A 27,981-nucleotide genomic window follows, 5' to 3' on the forward strand; every position below is an offset into this window, starting at 1 on the left:
AGTTGATGATTTAACGAAACTCGCTAAATCGATAATATAGGAACGTACTTAAAAATTTCTAAACAATATGAACTGATCTCAGACACATCCTAAAACTCATAATTGACAAATAATGATGACGTAACGGTGAACGATGCCTGAACAGTCTTTATATCGTCCTATTGCTGCCAAAAGTCACTAACTAACATTTTTCCGAACAACCAAATTCAATCACTAACTACGTTTTGAAGCGGAGAATCGATTGCAAAAGTCATTAACTACGATTTCTGGCTATTTATGTTTTATTTTAATACCGAATAGTTACTAACTATAACATCTTTATGCAATGCAATTCATCTTTAGACGCATATTTCTCGGTAGTAAGTAATAAAAAGTAAGTTAGTGACTTTTGGCAGCAATGGGACGATATTTATACTTAGCGTTTAGCGTAACCAAGACGATATAAGCTTATATTAATTCAGTAAAAAATAAAGAAATACATTTTTGCTAAACAAAGAAAGGACCACCATTACGACATGCCTTCAGTTTTTTACGTTCTTATGATTTTCGTGCTGCCTGGCTCGAATCGAGGAAATGATCGCAGCGCCTCAGTTAAGTTTAACGAACCGTCGATCGCGTTCCTCGTCGCTGAATTTGACCAGTTCGAAACGGTACCACCGAAGTACATTGTCTTCTTCCCTGAACTCTAGGCAAGGTCAACCATGGCCATACTATCGTTGAAACAATGGATCCTGCTTTTTTGGTGGTATTTTTTCTCCTTTCTCGTGGTAGAATTCAGTAGAAGTTCAGTTTTTATTATTATGTAATTATTTACATGATTCTAAAGGTAGTTACACACATGCTAGTCCAGGAGGTAGCGAAGATTTTCGGTATTTATTTTCCCAGTCGGCAAACACCGATAGAATTATTTGGTATGTTATCCTACTGATATTTCATATACAGGGTCGCTGATATGTATGGAAACGGTCGATTATTGGGTAAAATATACGAGATACCGCAAAAAGTTAAATATACAAGTTATAGGGTTTTTAAATGTCATTGGCGAGTAATAAATTTAAAGATTTTATAAGACAGGGTTGATCTAAAGTCGTGGTATGTCAAAGATTCATTTTTTTTTAAATCGAACCAAACCAAACCAAACCAAACTAAACTCGACATACTCAGTGATGAGATGTTCTAGTGTTTCCCGTTATTTCTTAGCTTCAGTCTATTGAGGTCTTCATTGACAAAAAAACGTGAAAATCCGAAAATTGTGTTTAAATCAAGAAAATTTGATTTTTCTCGGTCGTAGGTCCTAAGATAAACAAAGAAAGAAAGACAGAAAGAGAAATCATAGAAAGAAAGAGAAACAGAAATAGAAAACATAAAAAAAACAGAAAAAGAAAGAGAAACAGAAATAATAAACATAAAAAGAAAAAGAGAGAAAGAAAAAGAAACAGAAATAGAAACCATAGAAAGAAGAAACAGAGAAAGAAAAACAGATAGAGAGAGAAATAGAGAAAGAGAAAAAAGATAGAAAAAGATACAGAGAAAGAACGAGAAAACAAGAAGGGAGAGGGAGAAATTATATGTGTGAGAGAAAGATTGACCATTTCTCTATCTTTTATAAGTTTTTTATTTTAATATTCGCATTCCTAATATCCCTTATTAACCAAGTTAAGCTGTTATTACGGGTAGTAAAAATAGATATAATAAATAATCCTTCGGCGAGCCTATCAATATTTACTGTTTGCTACCCGGATACCTTGCGTGGCCACTTTACATTATCGTGATGTCCCTAATTAACCCAGGCAACGTTCCTTTTTCGCCGGACCTGGATAACGGCCACGCCCGAATTTCACTTGGCCGCCGTGCCGTCGAAGAGATAGCTAGGTAAAAGTTGGCCCCAAGCCAGAACGAGGTCATTATAGACCTCCGCGTCCTTAATAGTTCTATTCTTTAACCCCCTCGACCTTACAAGGTACGGTTATTGTAAGGTTCCGCTCGTTAGTCGCTCGCCGGCTATTTTTGCCGGCCGGCAATATATTTTCGACGGTTCTTCTCGAGATATATTCGCTCGACTGCCTTTTAATGTATTGTACGCTGTTTTTGAGTTATTGTTTGTCGAGTTTTCTGTTTTTAAAGGACTCGATGATGTATTTAGACTGTTAGTTATTAAGGAATTATTTGGGAGTGTTCTGTGACTATGTAAAATATTCGAATCTAACTATAACCAACAAACCTGGGCCCGAATTCTGTAACTTAGAAAACGCTAAGCGCTTTTAGACGCTCGGCGTACTTGACGTTAATTTTCGCTTAGCGCGCATTTAATTACCGATTTGGACATTCCATCTGACGCGCTTAGCGTCTTTAGATTATCTTAGCGTTAGATCTTAGCGTTTTGCTTGTCGAACTGTCAGTAAAAATAGAAAAAATTGTGATTTTATGTGTTCTTTTGCTCTTTAGTGAAAACTATTTCTTCTTCTATAAATTCCTCAATAAGTAATTAATAATTTACGACTTGGCAGCTATAAATATTGTTCAAAACATCGAAAATGCCGAGAAGGATCTTCAACATTTCCCTCGTATAGTAAGAATGACATATCCATAGAAAAATAGCTTGACATAAGTCAACAGTAGGTTATGAAGTTCACGTAACATTGACATTTTTCATCGTTTTATCCACATTTGACTATTAGATACCTGCGAAATTGCGATGCTGTCAATAGCTTTTTTCGTTTTCCTGTTATTACCGATTCTGAACCATCCTAGAATTGTGATGCGTATGTGCAGAAGGAAATATGAAGACATTATTTCATTTGCGCATGCGCTGGAGAGTTCTAGGACGATTCAGAATCGATAATGACAGGAAAACGAACAGACCTAATATGTGCTCAACGCGTATTCAGAACACGATTCGCATGGCAACGAGAATACCAAAATCGACTGCCTTGCGTTTCGCTGATCGAATACTTGCCCTCACCGCTTTGAAAGCGTAACGTTTTTATGTCAAAGTTACAGAATACGGGCCCTGGGCCATTAACTCCTACAAAAAAGACAAAGTGCTTAAATTAAAAATGTTTAATCAAACTGTGTTGTGAACTGTGAACCAGGGGCCGGAAAGTGAAATAGCAAAAGCGGTTCCACCGTTTCCACGGAAATCTCAAATAAAATAGTTCAAGCCCTAGCCACTAGGTGGTAGTGCAATTAATTTTTAGGTTAAGAAGTTGCTACTAGTCTTTGCCAGATGGCGTTAAATCAGATTTTTTTTGTAGTTTCCATAGTTTCCAACGACCATTGTCATATTATTGTCAAATAAATGATTATCAAAATGTTTTTAAACTATAATTTGTTATATGTGTTTTAATTAGACAATTCCTTTTGTTTGTGGCCCTAAAAATATAATGAAAGTCTTTTATTTTTGCATCATTTAAGTACCTATTTATATTTACTCCATTTACAAAACTTTGGGCGTATTACGTTGGTCTTGTTTTATTATAATAAACGATGTTTAAATATCTGACTCATAAATAAAAACTTTAAATAATAAATAATATTTCACATGTTTGGCTTTAATTCTATTTAATAATTGTATAAATTATACTGTTAAATCTTATTTTTTGCACATCACAACGATACTTGTTATTAGTATTGTTGAATTTGTGTAAAAAATAAGATTTAATAATCAAATTTAATTATATATTTTAGAGTAAAATTCAATAAATACGCTCATTTAAAAAACCCGCGCTTCGATCCATTTAAAACAAGCCCTACTCAATAGATGGAGCCACTTCTGTAGGACCCTTTTTCAGTATGGCAGAGTCCATTCTTTTTCTAGCTAGGTATATTCTTTGCATTTGACTAATAGATACCTAAGAAATTGCAATGCTGCTAATATGTGCTCAACGCGTATCCAGAAAACGATTCGAACGGCAACGAGAATACCAAAATCGACTGCTTGGTATTCCGCTAATCGAATACTTTCTCGTACCGGTTTGAAAGTGTAACGTTTTTATGTCGGGGAGTTCCACAATTCGAGCCCTGGACACTTAAAACGGACATTATAAGGAAACTGCAGGTCGCACAACGCTCTTCTTTTTATAGGTCTTCTGGTCGCCCTGTATATTCTGAAGGATATTTTAAATTTACTGTGTATACTAAAAATAGAACTTATTAGGTGCGCCATAATGGATTATTGATCTGTTTGCCATTTTTCAATTCCGAAGATCGCAAAGAAATGTCATTTTTTCTCTTCTGAATTGGATGTTTTTTCATATTAAAATTTAATGAAAAGATTTCGTTCTTAGTTCGTTGTTTCATATCGGCTAAAAAAATGGGTTTCTATATTTGAACATTCAGTTTTTAAAAAAAAATATCTATATTATTGTATTCCATTTTCTTTTATTTACAGGTTATACAGGCAACTAATAAATGTGCAAACATATTTTAAAACTGTTTAGTTTTATTGTTTACAGTAAAAAATCGTTTTTGGGGATTAAAAATTTATTTGTATGCATATCCTGTTGAATTTTTCATCGATACATTTTGATTGAAACCAATTTAGAACTTTTTGTTTCGATTATTCAATATTTGTTACTGAAACTTGCTTTTAATTACTGTATTCTCCAAATATTTGCGTAAAATGTATGCGATATATTTTATTTTAATTATTTTGGAGAACCGCCTTCAGCCTATATTACGTATGATCGAAACAATTGGCGTCAAAGACGACTGAGAAATTACTATCGATAATTTTGGCGAGATCAATCTCTAGGCATCATTTACTAAATATTGACATAAAACCAATACGTCAAAAATACTCTAATTATAGAAGGATTAAACCAGGATTTTTTTTGTTTCCAGACACACAAATCTATTTCCAAAAAAATATCTTTCAAATTTTTTTTCAAAAAAAAATTCTTCCAAAATATCTTTTTCTTCTTCCAAAAACTCGATTATTATTACGAAAATTTGTCTCTATTTTCTGTACGGTCTATTTCGGTAACCATGCCTTCTGTTGTGTCACTCGCTAGGGCGAAACGCCAATCCATTTCGCCGATTCACTTCCGCCCAATCAAGAAGTATGTCCGTTTTCTATAGAGGTTTGACACGATGTGACATTGCTTGTTCCAGGATTGTCGTGCCCACACCATAGAATACTCACGACAAGTACTAAATAGTCTATTGTTACGTATATGTGGCTTTAGAGGTAAAGGGTAGCTTTTTGGGTATAAAAGGAAAAAAACGACCAAGTGTGACATATTACAAATAGTTCCGTAGAATGTAGAATAGTAGCGACCTTAAAGATCTATTGTGCCCCCCTTCCTTGAGTCATTACACAATATATACCCCTGTTGTAAAGGGGACAGGGTATTTCCCATCCTCATCTGACAACAGTTCTTCCTCCGAGGGTACACTAGAGGTTGGAATTCTAGTTCCTTGGGAGGAACTAGTTCCTTAGTTCTAGTTCCTCCAGAGAAATAGTTCCTTGAACTAGGTTTTTAGTTCACAATAGTTCCCGACTAACATTGACATCCCCCTTGCTTGCTAATGCGTTTCGTTGTCAGTCAGAACTATTCACAGTATGATCTGTATAGTTTTTATAATGTACGGAGATATAACGAGACGTGTAATTGTGTATGTTAAAAACATATATAGGTAAGTTTTATTGCAGATAAAAAAAAATAAAAAAAAAACTCAAATCAGAATTTAAAAAACTATATCACAAATCAATTGGAGCAAATATTACAACAATTGTACGAAAAAATGCATTTTTCCTCACTTCCAGCTTTTTGTTTTTGTCTAAAAATTCAGAATATCTACTTCGTTTTATAAAATATTTCTTAATTTTAGGGACCTAAAGTGAAATATTCCCATAAAATATCTAAAAAACAAACTAAAAATCAAAAACAGTATCCACGACAATTTTCTGTGGTAATTACGCCGCGCCGGCTGTGGCAATAGACAAGGCCGAATCCATCGTCGTCGCCTTGTATTATATCTCGGATCTGCCGACTGAATAGATTCCCGTGAACTAGTCTTTTAATAGTTCCTCTATGTCCGGATCCGATAACATACGGCTGGCACTCCCCACGCCTGCCTAGCATCAATCGCGCTGGCTGATCCATACGTAAACTAGTCTTTTATTTTTTTATTTAGTCCTCTAGTTCCTTTAAGTCCGGATCCGATAACATACGACTGGCACTTCCCAACTCCTGCCTAGCATCGATCGCGCTGGCCCGATCCGTCCGTACGTAGTCTATTTACTTTAGTTCCTCTAGATCCGAACCCGATAACGAACGGCTGGCACTCCCCACTCCTGCCTACCATCGGGCTATGCGCGCCAGCCGATCCGTCACCGTCGCATATTATTCTATATCGGTCACAGTCTCGATCCCGGAATAGGTCCTGAGGAACTAGTTCTTTGAGAAACCAGGAACTAGTTCCTTTCATTCCGGGGTCGGAATAGTTCATTGGAACTAGCTCGTTCACGAACTACACACCTCTAGGGTACACACCCTTCCAGGGCTGGAGTTTGGCCCTCCGTGCCGCTCTTCACAGTCGAGGAGTTTGCCTCTGGCTGAGGAACCCGTGAGGTGGAGGATCTGTCTCAATTTTCTCCACCTCTTTAATTTGGTCTCTCCTTAGACCTGATACCGGTGTTGTCCCGTATCTATAATAGAGGATATGTCCCTCTTTCTCTGTTGCCTCCTTGGATTTGAGGTTAATTCCTATTGCGAGGACCTGACCATGACCCACCTCCCTCGAGCTGATGTCTCGCCAACTCGATGTCCTTACATTGAAGTTCTGACCTTGGATAAGGCTCAGCAGGTAGGTGGTCTCTTGCATCTTTTTTAGTCCCATAATCATAAAGCTGTAACCATGGTAATATCTAATATCAGAGATTGAGAAATTATACCGTTGGAAAATTTGCGGTGAACATAGGAAATTCTAAAGTTTTCCAAAATATACAGGAAAACTTCCGATTTTGAGCACCTTTTTTGTTAAAAAGACCTCATAGTCTTGTTCCTGGGAGTCGAAATATACCACCCCTAAAAATATTTGCACTTATTTAAGACTTACCCTGTATAATTATTTTCCAAAGTATAAACAACAAAAAAATATACGTAGAATAGCCAGTAATAGTAAGAAAGAAATTGAAAATAAAAAAACTGTTATTGGACTAAAAAAACGATTAAATTGGAAAACATTTTTCACAGAGTCTAAAAAGAAAACCTAATAAATATAATTTACAACTTTACTGTGTGGGTCTTCATGGACTATTTATTTATCTCTTTTTCCCTTTTTTCATTCAGCTCGTCACCAATGCCTTGTTAAATTACCATACTTTTTCCTCAACCTGAGAATATAGATTGGTTTTCTACGTGTTCTTCATTTTATATCTTTGAAAAGATATTTTGTATACTAAAAGAAAAAATTGATTATCAATTTTTTCTCTTGGTATCAATCAAATAAATTATAATTTATATTAAATCTACACCAAAATACACGGAAATAAAAAAACAATATTTTTTTGAAACATTTTCAAAAAGATACAGTAATTTAAGTAAAATTAATTTTGTTCCTTACTAACTGGCAATTTACCCAGCCAAATGTATAGGTCCTCGAAAACGCCGAAGGGCTTTGCTTGTCGTTAGAGCAAAAAAGCTTTGGGCGCTATTATTCAATTTAGTTCGCGGAACAGGAGAGATGCGCTATGTTATTTGAGCTGAACGCTGTGCTATTCGGTTTACCTTAGCCTAGCCAAAAGCCAAACCTCGCCGGACTGCAAATTTGTCAGATACCTGACAGCTATCTCGTTTGCCGATATTGATTTTGAAGTTTAATTAGGAAAATTACGATTATATCCGTTCATTTTGTGTTTTTAGGATGCGTTTTACTTTACGTCGGCGTAGTCCCTACACGGAAAAAATCATTTCTATATTCAAGAACAATCATACACTTAAAATTTTACACTTTCTTTAAGGATAATATTCTGTCCATGAGTACAACAAATGTTTGGATCTATTTTACTTTTACACTTGCTTTTTAAATAGAGTTATAGTCACTTTAAGTAATTTTGAATCTAAAAAAAAGAATAAAATTACTTATATTTAAGAAAAACTTATATTACTATCAAGTGATCAGTATCTTTAGCAAAGACGAAACTATTATTAAATAAAGTATAAATACCTTTATATAATAAGTATTCTTAACTTTTTTAAAACTTTTACTTGAAATCGGTGTATACTTTAAATAAGCATATTATTCTCGGCGCGAGAATAACACCTCATTTCCAAGAGTTACTATTCTTATATTAAGTGACCATCCCCAACAGCAACAACGCATTCCTGATTCCTACCTTCATTGGGTTTCTGTTTCTCTCATGCGATACGAGACGCGCCGACTAGCCGGGTAGTTTATAAAGTTTTTTTGTTATCGTTTGTGTTTGTGATATGTGAAAATGGAGGACCTTCTTCAGGCATGGTAAATGACGGATTTGATCCCAAAATTTCAGGGTAAGTTTAGCAATAATCCTACATTATTTGATGACATTGGAGGTTAGGGGGACTCCATTTTAATATGCATTATTTCTTATACACTGGTGGTAAACTAGGTATGTACGCGTTTGGAATGATTCAATTATGTTTTAACAATTTTTATTATCGTTTCTCGTTTTTAATTAGCGATGCCGCTATTCAATATCTACCTATATTGGGAAATTACACAGTTTTATTGTATTTTCTTATTACGAAAAGCATATAATTTGGTAGGTGATGTTTGGCTAATCTAATTTAGAAAGTATTAACCATTTTCAGGGTTATTCTGGTGATACTTCAATATTCCATACCTATTGGAAATGGAAATTAAAATTTTTAGCATGTCCCAACTCTATTATATTCATGTATGTTACCGGACAAACTCGATTTTAGGATAAACTAATTTTTCCTAGGCCAAATCAGGGTATCCAAAGAGACGCGGGTTTGAAAAACTATTATGCCGCGCTTAAAGTCTTTAGATAAAGAAAAGATTTTACCAAAACAAGAGTTTCTAAGAAGATCGAACCCGAACCACCGAAAGCATAGGGAACACGTTACCGAATTTTGTGAAAACTATATAGTTTTTCGAACCCGCTTAATATTCGGCCTAGGAAAAACTAGTTTATCCTAAAATCGGATTTGTTCGATTCCGAAATAATGCATATTAAAATGAAGTCCCCCTAACGTCCAACCAATGTCATCAAATAATGTAGGATTATTGCTAAATGAAAACCTTGAAATTTTGGGATCAAATCCGTCATCTCCCATGCCTGAAGAAGGTCCTCCATTTTCACATATCACAAGCACAAATTATAACAAAAAAACTTCATAAACTAATCATTAGACATTACGATATACTCGATTAGAAATCACTATATACTTAAAGTAGGACTAAAGGGATTTGAAACAATAAAAAGTAAAGTTCAATAAAGATTAAGAAGTATACTTTTTTAGAGATAGACACTTTTTTAGATATTTTATATGCAAAACTTACTAATCTCTTTTTAAGTCTAGCAAACTCTTGTAACGATAGTAACTAACCTAAGAGTAAGAAGAGGCTTTATTTCAGAATAAAGTAATTATTACATGTGCAATGTACACAAATAATTTCTATACTTAATGTATGGAGTGTAGAGGTAAGGAGAAATAACTCTTACGGGACTTTTATTGAAAAAGTGGTCACAAAATGGGAAGAATAAGGGTTCGCCAAATAACCACAGTGGCGCTAAAAACGCATGATTCTAAAAAATGAAAAGTAACCATAGATAAGAGAATAAAAATAAATATAACCAAACATTACCCAAAAAAAAATTGGTGCTTTATTTATTATTTAACAATGATTAAAGTGTGTGTGTGGTGCGAAGTTGATTGAATAGCTGATGGAAAAATAAAGAATAAAGGCAAAGCCTACGGTATGTAAAATACATAGTATAATTCAGTATTAGATATTATAACAGTAAAAAATTAGAGTCAATCAAAAGTGTAGTAAACATTTTTCGTAAGATTATTGACATACATGTTACAAAGTATATTTTTACAATCCTTTTTATAAAGTTACAACCTAAATAAAATTTATTTATAATGATTTTAAAGTTTGACAGACATGCACAAATTGTTGGCATTTTTTTAAACAAGTAAAAGTAGGAAATACATAAAATTGCGGGTACTTTCAAGAAATATAGTCTTGGCTAACTGTAAGTGCTGTATTTTAATAATCTATCAAAATCAAAATCATCAGGATAATATTAGGTATTGATTTTCAGACAAGAATTAGATTACAGTGATGGTCAAAAGCATTTAGATATTGCTTTGAAATCTGTGGATAAGGTACAGCAGTTTCATTTTAAAGAACAAGATGTTAAAGTTTGTGATAAAATTGTCATCAGAAATACTGTCCACTTCTGGTATTTACATAGGAAAATATTGGAGGACGAAGCTCTACCTACTGCCTCAGGTTAATTTAAATTCTGAATTGCAACAACAGCAACAAGCAAGAAGGGCACCATTAAATGAATATTATACATATAGGTATTGTATGATCGAATAAAAACGGCGTCCAGTTGGTTTGGAAATGACGATCGATGGCATTTCCTATATAAATTTACATATAAAATGACAGCGATCTTCATTATCATACGGTATTATTATACAGAAAGAGTAATGTTATACACATAAATATTAACATTTTGCAGAGCAACAACACAATTCTTACACCAAAATAAGCCTCCATAACAGCAACCAAAAGAGGAACCATTCATGAATATTATAAGTAAGTATAATTTGATCGACAAATACAGGAGTTAGAGCGATGCCTATGAAATGAAGATTGCTGTCATTTTATATGTAAAATGTCATCGAGATGTTCATTTCCCAGCCAACTGGACGCCGTGTTTTTTCGATCATACAGTATTATTATACACATAAATAATAATATTATGCACATAAACATCCCTTGATAAAGATCAACATTTTGTAGAGCAATAACAGCATCAAATAATGGAAATAATGGACCCTACTGCTCAAATCAAAAGCAAAATACAGCAATTACCAGAAATATTGTTATATCAAAAGAAATTATTGAGTTTATGAGTCTAGATCCCACAAGCAAGCAGATCTATCACATAATTTAAAATGAAGATTTATCTATTATATAGATGTATAAACACTTTGCATCTTTTATTCAATGTTGTAATGAATTAACAAATTGCAGGTAATTTATTCTAATAACGAAAAAGAAACTTTGGATCAAAAAATATTTTCTTCTGATGAGGTTTATGAATATTAAAGTCATTATGTGTTGGTATACAATTTATTTATGATGTTACAGTAGTTAAACCATCCGAGTACAAAACATGTTTAAAATCCACTATTCTTAATGAATGGCAACTACCAACTTGGGAGGAAGCTAAGAGAAAGGTTCTATTGGGTGGACTACAAGGAAAAGGGACATATACATGAGGATCTGGAAGGGCTATAACATTACGTCTCAAGCCATGGAACAATAGGAAACGAAATTCAAAGGAAAATATTACAATACGTGGGATGCAAATTATAGTGCAAAAGAATTGAGAAAAAAGAATTATTAAAAGTAGTTATAGTTCCGATAGTTAAACAAAATAATAACTACCAACTTAGAGGAAGCTGCGAGAACGATTCTATTGGGTGAACTACAAGGAAGACATGAGCATCTGGAACAAGTTATAAAATTATATTATTATTTCACGTACCAAGCCATGTTGGAATAGCTGGGAGTGAAAAAAGAAGATAATACGCACACGATTCATGTCTAGAAGTAGTTGATATTAAGGTAGTTAGCCATCCGACTATCGAACATTTAAGATCCACTATTCTGAATGAAGGGCAACTACGATGGCAAAACGTAAATAAATACTTGTACAGTATAAAATTATATTATATTGGCTTAATTTTTATACTAAATAAATGTGTTACGTTACATTTTGACCTGCATTATATTTATTTAAATCCCATATCATCAATTAAACTCACAATAAAGTTTTCCTAAGAAATTAACATTAATTTTAAACTAAAGCTTTTCATCTTGAATGAGATTTACGAAACCAAACTTATGAGAAACAAAAAAATGCGGCTCTGATATCTGAATAATCGATAATAAAACCACATATTGACTTACTTTATTATACTAAATCAATGTAGGTATGAAGTTATTTTAAAGCTGCATTATATTTATTTTAAACCCATCACCAATTATTACTTTAAATAAAATTTGTCTTAATTATAATTACCATTAATTTTAAGCTAAAACGATAAGAATATTTTTTCGTCGTCTTGAATGACATTTGCGAAATAACTTATGAGAAACAATAAAAAAAGGGCCTAGTCTATTCCTGCTGAATAAAAATCTGTAATTTATTTCATGAAAATAAAATTGTATTTTTTTTAAACCCGCGGCTTCGCGTTTGCTTCACGTCAAATATTTATGTCTTGAATTATCTGTTCTAAAAGTTCGGCGCATGTCTTAAATTTTAGAATCTTGCTACAGCAGCGCTTGCTAATTTACAAATAAGTATAAGTAGTACTCGAATCAGGATATTATCTAGAATTGTCTGGAGTGTAGTTATAATCTTAATTTCAATACTAGGTAAATCCTAAATAAAAGATAAATTTTCTTAGCTTCTAAGGATAAGATTTTCTTGAAAAGAAGTATAACTAGATTTGCGGAATGGGGAAACTAGCATATCGTTGGTTCAAGATTAATAATCGTTAAGCCAGTTTACCTTTTTTTTCCGTGGATTCAAAATGTATCAAGTAAAATTGTTTTTTCCATAGCAACTGTTAAAATTGCCTTATATCTATTAAAAATAGTAGATAAAATAGTACTTTAACCGCAAGGGTAGATTAAATGATACCTTAACAGCGAGAATAGGGTAAAAAAAATTTAATTGCTTCCATTTTTGAAAATTTTTGTATTCCTTTTCATAAGTTATTCGGGATTTAAATGGAAGTAGTTCGGATATGGCGTTTGTCGCCTCAGCCTGAATATCTGTTGGTAATTTACTTATTTCAGGTGCCCGGTGGCGTAGAGGTACAGGCTCTCGTCTACCAATCTGAAGGTAGTGGGTTCGATTCCCACACCCGGCATTTCATCAGCCGACTATTTTTATTAAAATAAAAATAGTTTGGGTACCTAGGTCGACTCAGCCTTAAATGAGTACTTGGGATTCACAATCCTGAGGTAATAATAGGCGGTTAAAGCGTAGTGCTAGCCACATTACCTTCCTTGTATACCGAACGGCTCTAGTATGGCAAGCTGTACCTTGCTACTCCCAAGGCGTTAAACGCTATATACGGGAGCTATTATTATTAATTTACTTATTTCGTTTTGAGCCATTTCTGGCTCCAATCTAATCAGAAATCGACACGAAAGAGAATTAAAAAATATTGACTCAAAACTGACAACTAAAGAGACAGCTTTATTTATTTGTCAAATTACATAGAAACCAACGCCAACCCAGCACAATATGTTTTCCACTCGTAATAAATTCCTTGAAATAATAATTTCAGAATATTTTTTAAAACGTAACTCGCTATGGGAAAAAATATTGTTTTATACACGACGATAAAATTGCATTATCGTCTCCCGAAATTAATTCACTCGCGATATCATCGCATTTTTCTTAATTATGGATCGATTGGAACCAAACTCGCAAAAAACTTTATAACTTTTTCAACATTTCAAACTACACTTTTTCAAACATGTCCTTCAAATCCTTCAATTTAATATCTGTCAGTAAGAAGATTCACAAATATGCGCACATAGTGCACACACAATTTTTGTATTAACAAATGAAATTTAAATCATAAATATAATTTTGTAGTGAATTTTCATGATTTTTTCTTTTCAGCTTCACTAAACACAATGCTACAATGGATAAAAACAACAGGTAAAAACTTCCAGTGTGTACCCTACTGTTTAAATCCGTCTTACCCGGCAGATAAAACCTTAGGTGTACACGAAGCTTTATCTACCACACGTTTTATTGCAATTTTTCGGATTTTTTCCAGTATACAGACACGTTATTATTAATTTTTATGAGATTCTAGGTATTTTCTCCGAATTTTTTCCCTCCAAAAGCATATAGTATGAATTTTTTATTCCATATAGAGTAGAATTGGAAAAAATGGATAAAAAACGGAGTGAGCCAGTAAAAAAGGTCGAGCTTTGCGTACCCGTGGGAAATTAAAAAGAAAAAAAAGAACACAGTTTGGGATTGCGGAACATGTGTACGCTGTTTGGAAACATGGTGACCACTTGTTGGTTGCCGGAGATGATGAATCATACGTTATACGATCTTGTCCTTGTCTCTACAGGGTGTTCCAATAAAAAAAACTCGAAAAGCATTAAGATATACGAAGGAATGTCTATATTGTTTTTTGTAAATTAACTTATATTTTTTCCGTGTAGGTAAAACGACAGTTTTATTGTAAAACTGAATAATCCCGTCACTTTTCTAGACGGTCTTTCATCTTAATTTAATTCAAGTTGTTAGGTTTTGATTAGTGATGGGATAACTCTAGCGAAAATCGCTCGAGTACTCGATTATTGAAACAACCGACATCGCTTGATTATGAACGAGCGATGCAAGTGACGAGTACCAAGCGACGAACGCAAGCGATCCTAGAATGAAATAAATTGAAATCCGATTTTAATGTGACACACTCGATAAAAAGCCGAGCGAATTTTCTACATACATTGCAGGTAGCAAATTTATACGACGTTATCCGTTGCGTATCTGAAGGACAAACTTTTACGGCCTACATCGACAATGCTTTGAAATAAACTAAATCAAGCAATCAAGCAAATTTCGCTTGCTACTTGCTGTTCATCACCGAAATATGCCTGCGCACGCAACTTACTGCTTGGCGCTTGGCGTTAACGAGTACTTACAACAAGCGACGCGACGGTCAAAAAACCGTATTTTTAAAAACGAGCGATATTTCGCGAACTGTTTGTTTTTGCTTTAAAGTACGATTTTTAAAAAAAGACTATGAAAATATGCAAAAAAAAACGAGAATTACTCACAAAGATTCAACAACAACACGATATTATACAAAATAATGACTGACATTAGGATAATTGTCAAATAATAAACGAAACTTTGCTGAAAATGGCGCCTGCTGAAACATAGCGATAATAAAATTCGGTTTAAACTAATTTTTGCAGCTTTAAGCTAAATAAAATATCTGTTACAATCATTTGCTCTACAAAGTAAAATGAAGAGCTGGAGCTGCTCGGTATCTTAAATTATACAAGAAATTTAAACATTTTTGCCAAAATTTCATTTAGTCAAGTTTATAGACTTTAGTGCCAATGTCGACATTATGATTGATGACGCGCATAGGTAAATTTTTGGCGATTACAATATACAAAAGTGCTTCATTTGTCTGTTAGAGGGCATCAACAAAAAATAAATCCAAACGTTAATAAATTTAAAAATGATGAAGCTTAAATATTCCACTGATATTAATACTGTCTGTCAAAATTCGAATAATCAATTTCCTTCGGCTGCGATAAAGAAAAAATTCAACAATGGTTGATCACGAAATACTCGGGAACAATCGTAATTTACCTAATTAAATCAAAAAGTCCAATAATGCACAGCGCTCCAATTCTTTCTGTTCGAATTGCACGAAAATGTATCCAGCAGGCGTTCACGAAATATTATTGCAAAATACCACAGCTGAAAATGAATACCTCGTTCTAAAATATCAAACCGGAGCGAAACCAGTTCGTTTTTTTTTTCGTATAATTTTGCAAAGCTTCGTTATTTCGATGACACCTAATTTATGAAAATGTAATAATACACGCTTGCAAAATCTAATTTAAGTGAACAATATAGTTTTTCTGTAAATTTCTAGGAATATCTCCATTGAAATAAAAATAATTAATTTTGTGACTCAACCCTCCCCTTTTTTTCCATTGTAAAAAGAATTTTTGTAACTTGCTGCAATGACATAATATATTTTAATATACAGGGTGGTCCGAACTATATTCCGGAAACTTTGCCAGCATCGAGGCGTGTCTCACTTGGATACAAAATGTACATGTACTGCCAAAATATCGGTTTACTGCTTAGCGACTGCCTTTGACTGTGAAGAGAACTGCCTATGACTGCCATGTAATTATTATAGGCGACTGCAGTAACTGCTAGCCAATGACTGCCAGCGCCTACCAAGAAAATGTACATGTAATTCCAATAGTGGGACACCCCTTGGGCAGCATATTCTACAGATAAAGCACTGAAACAAACACGTAAGAAGAATGGACGACAACAGACTAGCAAAAAAAGCGCAACAAAACAACCCAATTGGAAAAAGGTCGCAAGGAAGGCCGCCAAAACGGTGAAGAGAATGCTGGACGTCGTCCTCCGGGGAAGACTTGTTAGGATTGAACAGGCGATAGCCTACCTATATGGGCAACCATAATAGAAAGAAAGAAGAAGAAGAAGAGATATTTGGAATCGAAATTATTAATACCATCATCAATGACATAAATTAAACATGACTAAATAGTTATTAGTAGTAGTGGAAACTATCGAATGAATACTATCGAAACATTCGTTGAAAACTATTCGAATAAAAATTATCGAATAGATGCCTCATCTGCTTTGAAATATTGTATTCTAGTAATTCGGCAGCAAAAACCATTCATTTATAAAATTCATTCATTTATGAAATTCATTTATTCGTCAGGATCGATTATAATAAAATATTAACTGGATTTTAGTTGTCGCCCGGCGATGTAGGTTTCTTTCCGAGAAACCCGACAGCGGTCGGTGGCAATGCTATGAAAGAAGCCGGCATCTTTGATTTTTTGCGGAGTCATATAAAGATAAGGACACATTATTTTTTTTATTGAGGTGCTAGTATTTACACAGAAAATACATTACGAAGGGTGCTGTTGCCATATATTGGTATTAGTTGATATTAGCAAAGAATATTATTGTTTGGCTTTAGTTAGTTAGGGATAGTATGTCTATATATTTTGCATTTTTTTTTATTAATATTCTGTTGTTACACTGCAATAATACTTGATATTTTGGATGTAGGAAAATGATTTTTAATGTTTTTAAGCAAAGACTGGTGTAATAAAAATAATAATAACAGTAATAATTTGTTATACCTATTAACAACAAAATTTAAAATAATTTAATATAAACATTTTTTTTACGTAATAGCAAAATATAAACAACAAATTAGATGTCAAAATTATTTATATTAGATCCTATTTAAAAATAAAATAGTCTTTAAATTTTTTGTGGCAACGTTGGTTTATTAAATATTAATAATTACAGAATTAATTTGTTATATTAACAACAAACTTTAAAATCATGATATATAAACATTTATTAATTTTCTAAGCATGCAGTGTAATGGAAGGAAAATATAAATAAAAAATTAGAAATCAAAATTATTTATATTAGGTACTTTATATTACTGTTTAAAAATAATATTTACTTTTACTGGCATTTACTTTAAAAAATAAATGAAATATTTCTTCGCAAAAAACTACATGTAAGAGAATTAGCATAAACAAAATGCAAACATCTTTAACTTATTTTTTTAAATTGGCACGTGTCAAACTTTCAATTTAATTTTCTCACCCCATAGTTTGAGTTCGATAACCCCCCATTTACTTAACCACATTACTTAAATATGATTATTAAGTTCAACTAATTCATATTATTAAAACATCTAAAATACAAATATGTATTTTTAAAATTAATTCTAAGTTCATCTCATCTCTCTTAAATATTGCTACTTCTCAAAATTTCCCATTAAAAAATAGACCATATATACCATATAAAATAAAATAATTGAGAGATCGGGCTACGGAACACAAATTTTCGGAAAAATTTTGACACCTGCACACGCACACAATCGTCAATTAAAAAAAAGTACTATTTTAGTATTTTAAATATTTTAATAAACGCAAAAATAGCACAGTATTTATAAGGTGAAGTTATAAAAATTTGGAAGAACTACTAATGTACTGACGCACACAAAAATCAAACGAATACTAAATTTCATTTATCAAAAGCATTCGATAGTCGTGGCTCAACGATAACCATTTAGTCGCACGGCGAGGTTGTCACATATGCTTTAGTCTACAAATGAATGAATGATTTTATTCGAATAAAACCATTCGATAGTTGAAATCATTCATTCAGTAACCATTCGATAGTCTAATTCATTCGATAGTTCCCATTGCTAGTTATTAGACTGAAATCATAAATTTGATATGTTTTTGTGCCAAAAATTCAACAGAATTATGATCGATTTAAAAAAAAATAAAAATTTCACCATTAAAAGTTGTTATTAAGAGTAAATAATATAAAGAAATCACAAGTTGGAAACAATTAAAGACATAATAGAAATTTAATAACTCTTGTTGAAAATTACCGCCTTTCTATTAGCAAAGTTAAAACTAATTTGTGACAGACCCCTTCATTGCGTCACTGAATATACAGGCGAATATAAAACGACAACCAATTTAATTGATATAGACGTCAAACAAATGAATGCGGGCGCTTCATGAAAAGGAATCAATAACAATTAATATTATAACCTCGTGACGTTAAGTTCTTTCAATTAATTGAATACTTTTTTATAGTCCCCTAAAATATTGTTCTCTTTATCCCAAGGTATTTATATTAATTAGTACAGAAAATTGTTTAGTAGTTTTAGTTATGCATTATTTATTATATTATTACAGTAATTTATTTAGAGATAAACGATATTAAAAAAAGCTTAATTATAACAGAAAATAAAAACTATTTTGTCAGGAAAAATATAATTTATCGAATTCATCCAAGTGGATAATTGATTAATTAAAATGTATCTCTATAGAATGAAATATAATTAATAAATAGACATGGGCGTAGCTAGGTTTTGACTTGAGGTTAAGGCCAGGAAACTTATGTGGTGAAATTTTGCCAAAATAATTTAGTATTGACTAAGGGTACGTTGCTAGTGGTGGGAAAAATAATTTTAGAGCTTACTAGTTTATTTGATTGCCTATAAAATGCATATAATGTATTTTAAATCTATTTGACAAAATTGTCAACGGTGAATGAGAAATAAATAGTTAAAAAAATAGTTTTAATAAATTTGGACCTGCGTCGAAAAAATATCCGGTTGTTTTTGACAAAATTGAAACATCTATGGAAACGCCTTCAACATCAAAAGGTAAAATTTTTAATTGGTCTTATTACACTCATGAATATTTTTCATATTAGAAGTATTTGCTGTAAAATTATTTCGTTTATAAAATAAATCAATGTAATTTTGCAGTTACTAGTCAAAGAACATATAAAGAAATATATCGTTTCAAATATTTATGGATAGCAAAGTGGACAGGCATCAGGTGTTATACAGGGTCGCTGTTATGTATGGAAACGGTCGATTATTAGGTAAACTATAGGACGTACCGCAAAAAGTTAAATATAAAAGTTATAGGGTTTATAAATATCTATTAGCGGGTAATAAATTTAAATATACAGGGTCGGTCATAAAGGCGTGACACATCAGTTTCATTTTTTTAAATGGAACACCCTGTATATTATTGCATATTTCGGTTCTTCCTTCAATTCTAAGCAAAAATCGAAATACACACAATGTACCACAAACCAACCGTTTCCGAATTATTGACTTTTGAAAATATCACTTAAACAATTCGATTTAATTAATTTCGATATGTTCGGTTTCATTTAACGATGTCATTCTGCCGAAACTGTGATACTTAATGATATTTGAAATTAGTTCTCCAGTTAGCATTTATAGATGTATAAAATGAGAGTATATCAAGTTTGAAAATTCCAAAATGTTCGTTTAACATTTCAATTCTTCAATTTATGTACAGGGTGGGTCAAATTCGACGCTTTTAAATGGAAACACCCGTTTCTATAGGAGATAGCCGAAAACTAATATCGGTGTCTGGAGCTCAATTTTCATCAAAAATATGATGGTGAAAACCGTATATCAATATCTGTTACCGTTTCGGAGTTATGGTTTCGGAGTTACCGTTTCGGAGTTCGTTTTTCAAAAACGTGCATTTTTAACAAATCGCTGTAACTTTTTTGTTATGGAAAATTTTGTATTTCTATGAAAATATTTCCAAAGCACCTTTTTACATAGAATTTAATGGTTTAAGTATAATTTTTTTAACAATAATAATTTAAAAGTTATCAACAGAAAAATTGATTTTTTTATTTGGGACACCCTCTATATTTTTAATTAACTGAAAAGAATTTAAAATTACCTTTCCAAAAATATAGCACACTTGATATTTTGTTATAATCCCCTTCGAAATACAGAATTTTTAAAAGTTCGCCACTTTTAATTAGTAGGCTTTGGACCCCTTATTGATGATATGCCCTTAATGGCACTCGAAAACATATTTTTCCAGCAAGACGACGCACCGCCTCTGAACGAAGTTATTAGCAAATTTTTGCAGCCAATTTCAAGAATAATTGGATAGCTAACCAAGATCCCAACCGTTGGCCGTCGAGGCCGCTTGACTTAGAGCCCATGGATCTAATCCTACGGATATATTTACGAATAAAGGTTCCTTATTCTTCCGTATAATCTAGACAAGAATTCAAAATACTTAGCAGTTATGAAAGGGTATCTTTCACCCCTACTGAGTTAATGAATTCCGCGAGAAATGTTCAAAAACTGGCCCGTCTGTCCATAACAGATATAAGGTCGATATGTCGAACACCTGTAGCAAAATCTCATGTCTTGGTTTGCTATTTATTTTTATTGTTATTAGATAGTTTAAATGTGTTGATGTTGGTTAAATATATTTTAAATTGTTATAGAAACTTTAGTGGAATTTTTTGACAGTTGAAAAGGTAAACATAAGATCTACAATCATAATGTGAATGAACTACAATGTCTATATATTGAAATATTACCCATTTGAGTTTTAGCATTTGATGTAACTAAGGTTAGTAATATTTTTTTATTTAAGGAAATATGTTAGATATACCTACATATGAATTTCTTCGAAATTGCCATGTTCTAAAAAATATAGTTCTGCCGCCTTTATTTAACTAAAGCTGGTATTTTTCTATTTAACGAAATATGATGGATATACACTTGATTTTTGATTTTCGGGTGTTATCTGGTTTTATATTTTCAATTTCTTCTTTAATGACTTGTTGGTTTACTTTTCTCCAAATCGCGACATTTCGCTATACACTTCTTACTCTACGTACAGACGTTTTAAAACTAGTAATAGCTTAATGACAGAATCGCAAACAAAAATGACAAAACACATAATATGTCAAAAACATCAATACCTTGGCCTAACAAATTGAAATTATTTTAAAATGTCATGTTGCCGTTTAATATTTTTTTTTTAAATTTAGGTGTGAAATTTTCTTACCGAATACCACGCAAGCTTAAATTATTCCTGGAAATTTTCTTTCGGGCACGAATATTTTAGGAAAATTATCCCTCGTCTTCGACTCGGGATAATTTTCAAAATATTCGTGCCCTCAAAAAAATTTCCGAAAATAATTTAAGCTCTTGTGATATTATAAGTGATAATTCTTAAATTATTAATTTTAAAAAAATTATACTTAAACCATTAAATTCTACGTAAAAAGGTGCTTTGGAAATGTTTTCATAAAAATACAAAATTTTCCATAATAAAAAAGTTACAGTGATTTGTTAAAAATGCATATTTTTGAAAAACGGTTTCGGAGTTACGGGGTACTCCGAAACGGTAACAGATATCGATATGCGGTTTTCACCATCATGTTTTTGACAAAAATTGAGCTCTTAACACCAATATTAGTTTTAGTCTATCTCCTATAGAAAAGGGTGTTTCCATTTAAAAGCGTCGAATTTGACCCACCCTGTACATTGTGTATTACAATTATTGCTTAAAATTGAAGGAAGAATTGAAATATGCAATAACATATATAGGGGGTTTCATTTTTAAAAAAATAAAGTTTGATGTGACACAATTTTATGACCGACCCTGTATACTTAAATTTACTAGTAGCTAATAGGAATTTAAAAACCCATTACAACAGTATCAGAGTTTCGGCAGAATGGCTTCATTAAATCAAAACAAACACATCGAAATTAATCTTAAGTGATATTTTCAAAAGTGAATAACTCAGAAACAGTTGTTTTGAAGTACATTGTGTTTTTCGATTTATGCTTAGAATTGAAGGAAGATTTGAAATATGTAATAATATACAGGGTTCTACTTAAGAAAATGAGACTTTAATGTGCCACGACTTTATGAACGACCCTGTATACTTAAATTTATTACTCGCTAATAGATATTTAAAAATCCTATAACTTTTGTATTTAACTTTTTGCGGTACCTCCTATATTTTATCTAATAATCGACCGTTTCCATACATAAAAGCTACCCTGTATATTTCTGCTAACTATATACTTACGTAAGTTTTATCAAAAATATTGTTATTTAATTACTAGCTTGTAGAAAAAATTTATTTAATTATTAAACATTTAGAGCAGAAAAGGCGAAGGCGCTAGGTTAAAAGTAGTCTTGACTAAGGACACGGAGGGGCGCTTTAACCCAAAACTTTACTATTAAGTTATTTCATATCTATCTTAATAGATGGTTATCTTCTTTTATCTATGGTTTTAATTGATCCGTTTTGACACAACAGATAAAAAGTTATATGTAGACGTTGCTTAAGACAAAATACATAAATTTAATTACTTTTTTCCGAAAATAAAACAGCCACGAAATAAATTGATGCAGACGTAGTAGGCAAATGCGTCCGCGTTATGAAAATCAATCAATAGCAATAACATATCCTCGCGAGCTTAATTCGTTTCAATTAAATAATGCTCCGCATCGATCGAGCGTAGATACGCTTTAAATTATGGCCCCGTAGCTACCGAATAATATACGATAGGCTTCGATTAAAACGTTTAAAACAATTTGCATGGCGCTAGGGTTCATGCCCTCCAATTAATTTAAATTCGTATAGGTAGAATATCATTTATTAATTAAAATTAAAAATAGAAATCTTTTTTTTTGGTGCCCAACGTGGGGCACAGAGAAAATTTCAAATTACACTCAGACCAATGGATTTGAGGCAACGTGGCAACGGTAAGGATAAATAAAATATTCAGTGACGTACAGTGTTTATAAAGATGTTATTTCCAGTAAACTTCATAATATTATTTTACTTTAAATGTATCTATATGTTGTTTAATGATTTCCCAAATATGGTAATATTTGTTAGAGTTAATTATTATAATATGCACAAATCAAGTTAAGGTATAAAACATAATATAGTAACACCGCCACCGAATATTCTAAAACTCAAAAAACTGCCTCAAGCAACAAAATGTATGAATTATGCTCACAAAACAAAGTTTATAAACGCTATGGCTTAACATGACGATATATAAAGCCCCATTTTATTGTTCCATTGGTAGAAAATTAATTTATCTAATGGAATCATAAAATTTAGTAGTGGATAAATATATTTTATGGTAGCCCTATTCGCACATATACTTTACAATCACATTTATTATTTAATATCATTAATAAAGCCCATTTTGCACATAATATGTAGATATAAATCAACAAAGCGGTTCAAGTGTTACATTAACATAATTAGTTACACGGTCGAGAAAAAACGGCGTCAAAGACGGCTGGGGAACGGCATTCAATCTTAATTTTGGCGAGGTTAAGCCCTAGACGTCATTTACTTAGCCCGGACTCTTCTTGATTTTTTAACGGTGCTTAAGAAGGTTGTAATTAATTTTTATTTTGAGTAAAAATGATTTTTAAATATTGTAATTTAAAATTCGAGAAAAAATATTAACTTATTAGTGTTAATTTATGACAAGATTTATGTCAATTTTTAATAAATAAAGTATAGAGATTGACATCGCCAAAATTATGATGCTGTATTCACTTACCTGTACATCAAAATTATGCTGTTGCTGCTGTAACACTGCACTCTCCACTTGATGCTGCTGAGCTGCAAACTGCTGGTGCTGCGTTTGATCATATGCTTGCCCTGCCGCGGCCTGCAAAAATAAAAAAACACTCTTTTATATTTTCTCAAAAATTAATCATAATAAGACAAATGATAGAGCATCTAGAAAAATATAGGGACCCCAAATCTCATTCAAATCGGAATAACGGTTCTAAAAATATCTTAAAAAATGTGTTTATTTTTTTAAGTTGTTAATTTTTGTTACAGTTAGGGATCAAGATCAGTCTTGGGTTAGTCATGTGTGCTGTATAAGTTGTAGTTTGAATTTGGTTCAGAGGCTGAAAGGCCAGAGAAAAAATATGTTATTTGTTGTTTCTATGATATGGAGAGAATCTACTAATCATTTTAATGACTACTATTTCTGTCTTTGGCTAAAAACATAGTGGCGTGACGAGGGGAGCGGCGAGCAAGCAGCGCGATATCGCGTCGATCGAGCCTGGAGGTGCTAAAACATAGTAGACCGGCGAGCAAATCGCTTTACTATGTTCACGCGTACATGTCTTCACAGGTTTGTTTTGGACGCACGTCGCGCTGCTTGCTCGCCGCTCTCCTCGTCGCTCCACTATGTTTTTAGCCTTACAAATGTTAATCAAAGAAACAGAAAGACAATTGAGTATCCAGACTTGCCATTTGCAGAGCCTGTTCCTCATGTTATAGGTCTATTACTAGGAATTCAAGGTGGTTTTACGAAGTACTGTTATTTCTTGTATTTGTGGGATATTCGGGCAACTTAGGAACTTTTTGTGAAAAAGAGTGACCTCCAAGAACATCTTTTGAACCAGGTACGAGTAAATAAAATATCTACCACTTGTTGATCCAAAGCCTGCTACTTACACCCGTCCATATTAAGTTGAAACTGGTAAAAAAAATTGTAATAGCCATGGACACTGAAAGTGAAGGATTTAAACATTTGAAAACAGTTTTTCCACAAATCAGTGATGCCAAGCTTAAAAAGAGGGTATTTTTATTTGGCATCAAATCTGGCATCAAATAAGAAAGCCCCTTAAAGAGCTCGCCTTTAAAGAGAAACTCACTCAGAAAGTACTAAGAGCTTAAAACTTCCTTGTAAATGTAGTTAAAGGGTTCTTAGATAACAAAAAAGAAGAAAACTATGAATTAGTCGTACAAGAAGTTTAAGATGCTGGCAGTCATTCGGATGCCGTATGTCCCTAAAAATTATTTTTCTCCACTCGCATTTGAATTTTCTCCCGAAAATCTCGGTGAAGTCAGTGATGAACAAGGAGAGAGAGATTTCACATGATTATTTTGGTTGGATCCCCCCTTGATCGTTGGGATCCAGTTATGATTGGCGACTAATGCTGGTTTTTAAAACCAGAAGATCCGACGTCACATAAAAGAAAAAAATAACGCTTTTAAGCATGTTTGCGTATTTTATCGCTTAATATGTAGTCATATTTCATATTGATGTAGTACACTTTGATTTTATGCAATATAATGCATATAAAACTTTTTATAATTTTTTAATTTAATATAATAATGAAATATGATACTTGTTAAATAAAAATGTGATTTATTCTTATTTATTGTTTATCACCATCTAACAAAAAAAATTACGTGTTTTTAATTTTAATATGTAGTACAGAATCTGATATAATCAGCTATGGTCATCAATGTTAGAAATGATAAGTTTGAATTTGTCGACCTGTGTAATCAACCTACCTGTTGAGTTTCTGCAAAATGGTCAGCAAACTGCTGGTTGACACTTTCCGCCAAGGTAACCCCCAAGTGAGGCCCCAAATGTGGTGGTAAATGATGCAATTGGTGTTGGTGCGGATGTAGGGGTCCACCTCCACCATCAACAGGAGGGGGTTGTTTTAGAACGAGTCCCATGGTTGCCGGATCGAGACCACCGATGCCACCTGGAGCGACGATGCCATTTTTATTCAAGTCCTCCTCGGCTGGGGAGGGTTGACGACTGCCTGGGGTACGGCTAGAATAGAAAAATTACAAAAATATAGTAACCATAGTCGTAAAATTATGAAACTTTTAGTACTTGTAGGAAATTTTATGTAGATTCAGAATATAATATACAGGGTGATTCACGGCCATGGTAGATTAGACGTTTATGGAGAACCGGTTATAGAATATTTTCCAAAATTTGAATTTTTGTGTAAAGGCATCTGCGCTATCTGTCTAAATCATTTTCAGCAATACAGTGTTGTCGTTTCATCCTAAATATGGTAGCATCTTTGTTATTTTAAATGGAACACCCGGTATACCCTTACATTTTTCGAAACTACTGTCATATCTCATAATTTTTCTATTACACTAACCTATGCATTGGTTAAATCATAAATTCGGCATATTGAAAGCTGAAATTTGGTTTATACAGGGTCCGGCAATAGTGCGTCGGGCATCTGTAGCTCTTAGAATAAAAAACTTGAGTATTTTGTTTAAGTGCAAACCTAAAGTATGTACCAGGATGTATTTCAGGAAAATATTTTAACTTATAGGGTGGCTCAAAAAAGTGTGAGTGGACCTTGCTGATTTTTTTAAATGGAACACCCTGTATATTATTGCATTTTTGGCTTCCTTTCAGATCACTTTAGATAACCCTAAGATATGAATAAATATATTTCGATAGTTTCAGAGATATTAAAAAATAAATCAATATATATTTTTCAGCCCTTCTTAAAAAAATTATTAAAAATTTACACGAACTATTCTGAAATCAAAACTATATTAGGTACTTACTTTAGATGATCTGTACTTACTTTGCTATAAATATGAAAATCGTAAATTATACAGGATGTTCAAAATTCTACGCCAAACTTTCCAAAATATAAAATAATTTTTCCTTGTTTTTTTAAATGAAACACCCTGTATATTATATTTTCAATAGACGGAGAATAATATTCAATAGAAAATGAACATTTTTTGTATTTAGAGTACTTCAAAATTTTTAACGGTTTCGCAAATATTTGCGGGTTTATATTTCGTATAGCATTTTCCACAGTAAATTTTTATCAAAGCCACTCAATGATTTTACTCTCGTATTTTACCATTGAAAGCGCCATATGAAATAATACTGCGCGTATCTGCGAAACCGTTAAAAATTTTGAAATACTCTACATGCAAAAAATGTTCATTTTTTAACTCTCCATCTAATAAAAAAATAATATACAGGGTGTTCCATTTAAAATAACAAAGAAAAAATATTTTATATTTTAGAAAGTTTGGCGTAGAATATTGAACATCCTGTATGGTTTACGATTACCATATTTATAGCAAAGTAAGAACAGAACATAGTTTTGATTTCAGAACAGTTCTTGTATTTTTAATAGTTTTTTAAGAAGGGTTGAAAAATATATATTTTTGATTTATTTTTTAATGTCTCTGAAACTATCGAAATATATTTATTCATATCTTAGGGTCGTGTAAAGTGATCTGAAAGGAAGCCAAAAATGCAATAATATACAGGGTGTTCCATTTAAAAAAAATCATCCAGGTCCACTCACACTTTTTTGAGCCACTATTGCCGGATCCTGTATAAGTCAACATATGGGATCTATCTAAATTAACTGATTGGATATGAAACATGGAGGTCAAAAAAAAACAAATATTTCTATTTGTTATAAAATCGTTCAAATTATTGTTATTTTAGATTCAAGCCTTTGTATATTATTTAAAAAATCGAAACCCAAATAAAATTGCTTTTCAACGACATATTATGTTCCTATATCTAAACCTTCTTCAGTAAAGCCATTGAAAAGATAATATTCTATTTGATTGTTTCCTTTAAAGAAAATCGTTACCATGACAAATATTCAAATTTTATAAGTATCAATAATTAAAGTTCTAAAATAGTCATGGTAACGAAATTCTTGAAATGACACTATAATATAATTATTATTAATTTTTAAATAGCTCTACTTAAGAAACACCAATTTTTA

The 27,981-nt window shown here is 32.3% G+C and overlaps 1 protein-coding gene across 10 annotated transcripts in view; it reads right to left on the bottom strand.

Moving 5' to 3' along the window:
- Positions 1–27,981, bottom strand: part of LOC115878934 (pumilio homolog 2-like) — a 476,089-nt gene that overhangs the window by 299,656 nt on the left and 148,452 nt on the right. For all 10 annotated transcript variants that reach the window (XM_030895648.1, XM_030895897.1, XM_030895966.1 and 7 more), the window contains 2 exons: positions 25,748–26,018; positions 23,988–24,098 (listed from right to left, as the gene is read on the bottom strand). In XM_030895648.1, the coding sequence (XP_030751508.1) occupies positions 23,988–24,098; positions 25,748–26,018 (382 nt within the window). The remainder of the gene's footprint in view (positions 1–23,987; positions 24,099–25,747; positions 26,019–27,981) is intronic.

The sequence above is a fragment of the Sitophilus oryzae genome, unplaced genomic scaffold (assembly GCF_002938485.1).
Source record: "Sitophilus oryzae breed Bouriz unplaced genomic scaffold, Soryzae_2.0 scaffold_1000_pilon_pilon, whole genome shotgun sequence".
Lineage (NCBI taxonomy): Eukaryota > Metazoa > Arthropoda > Insecta > Coleoptera > Curculionidae > Sitophilus > Sitophilus oryzae.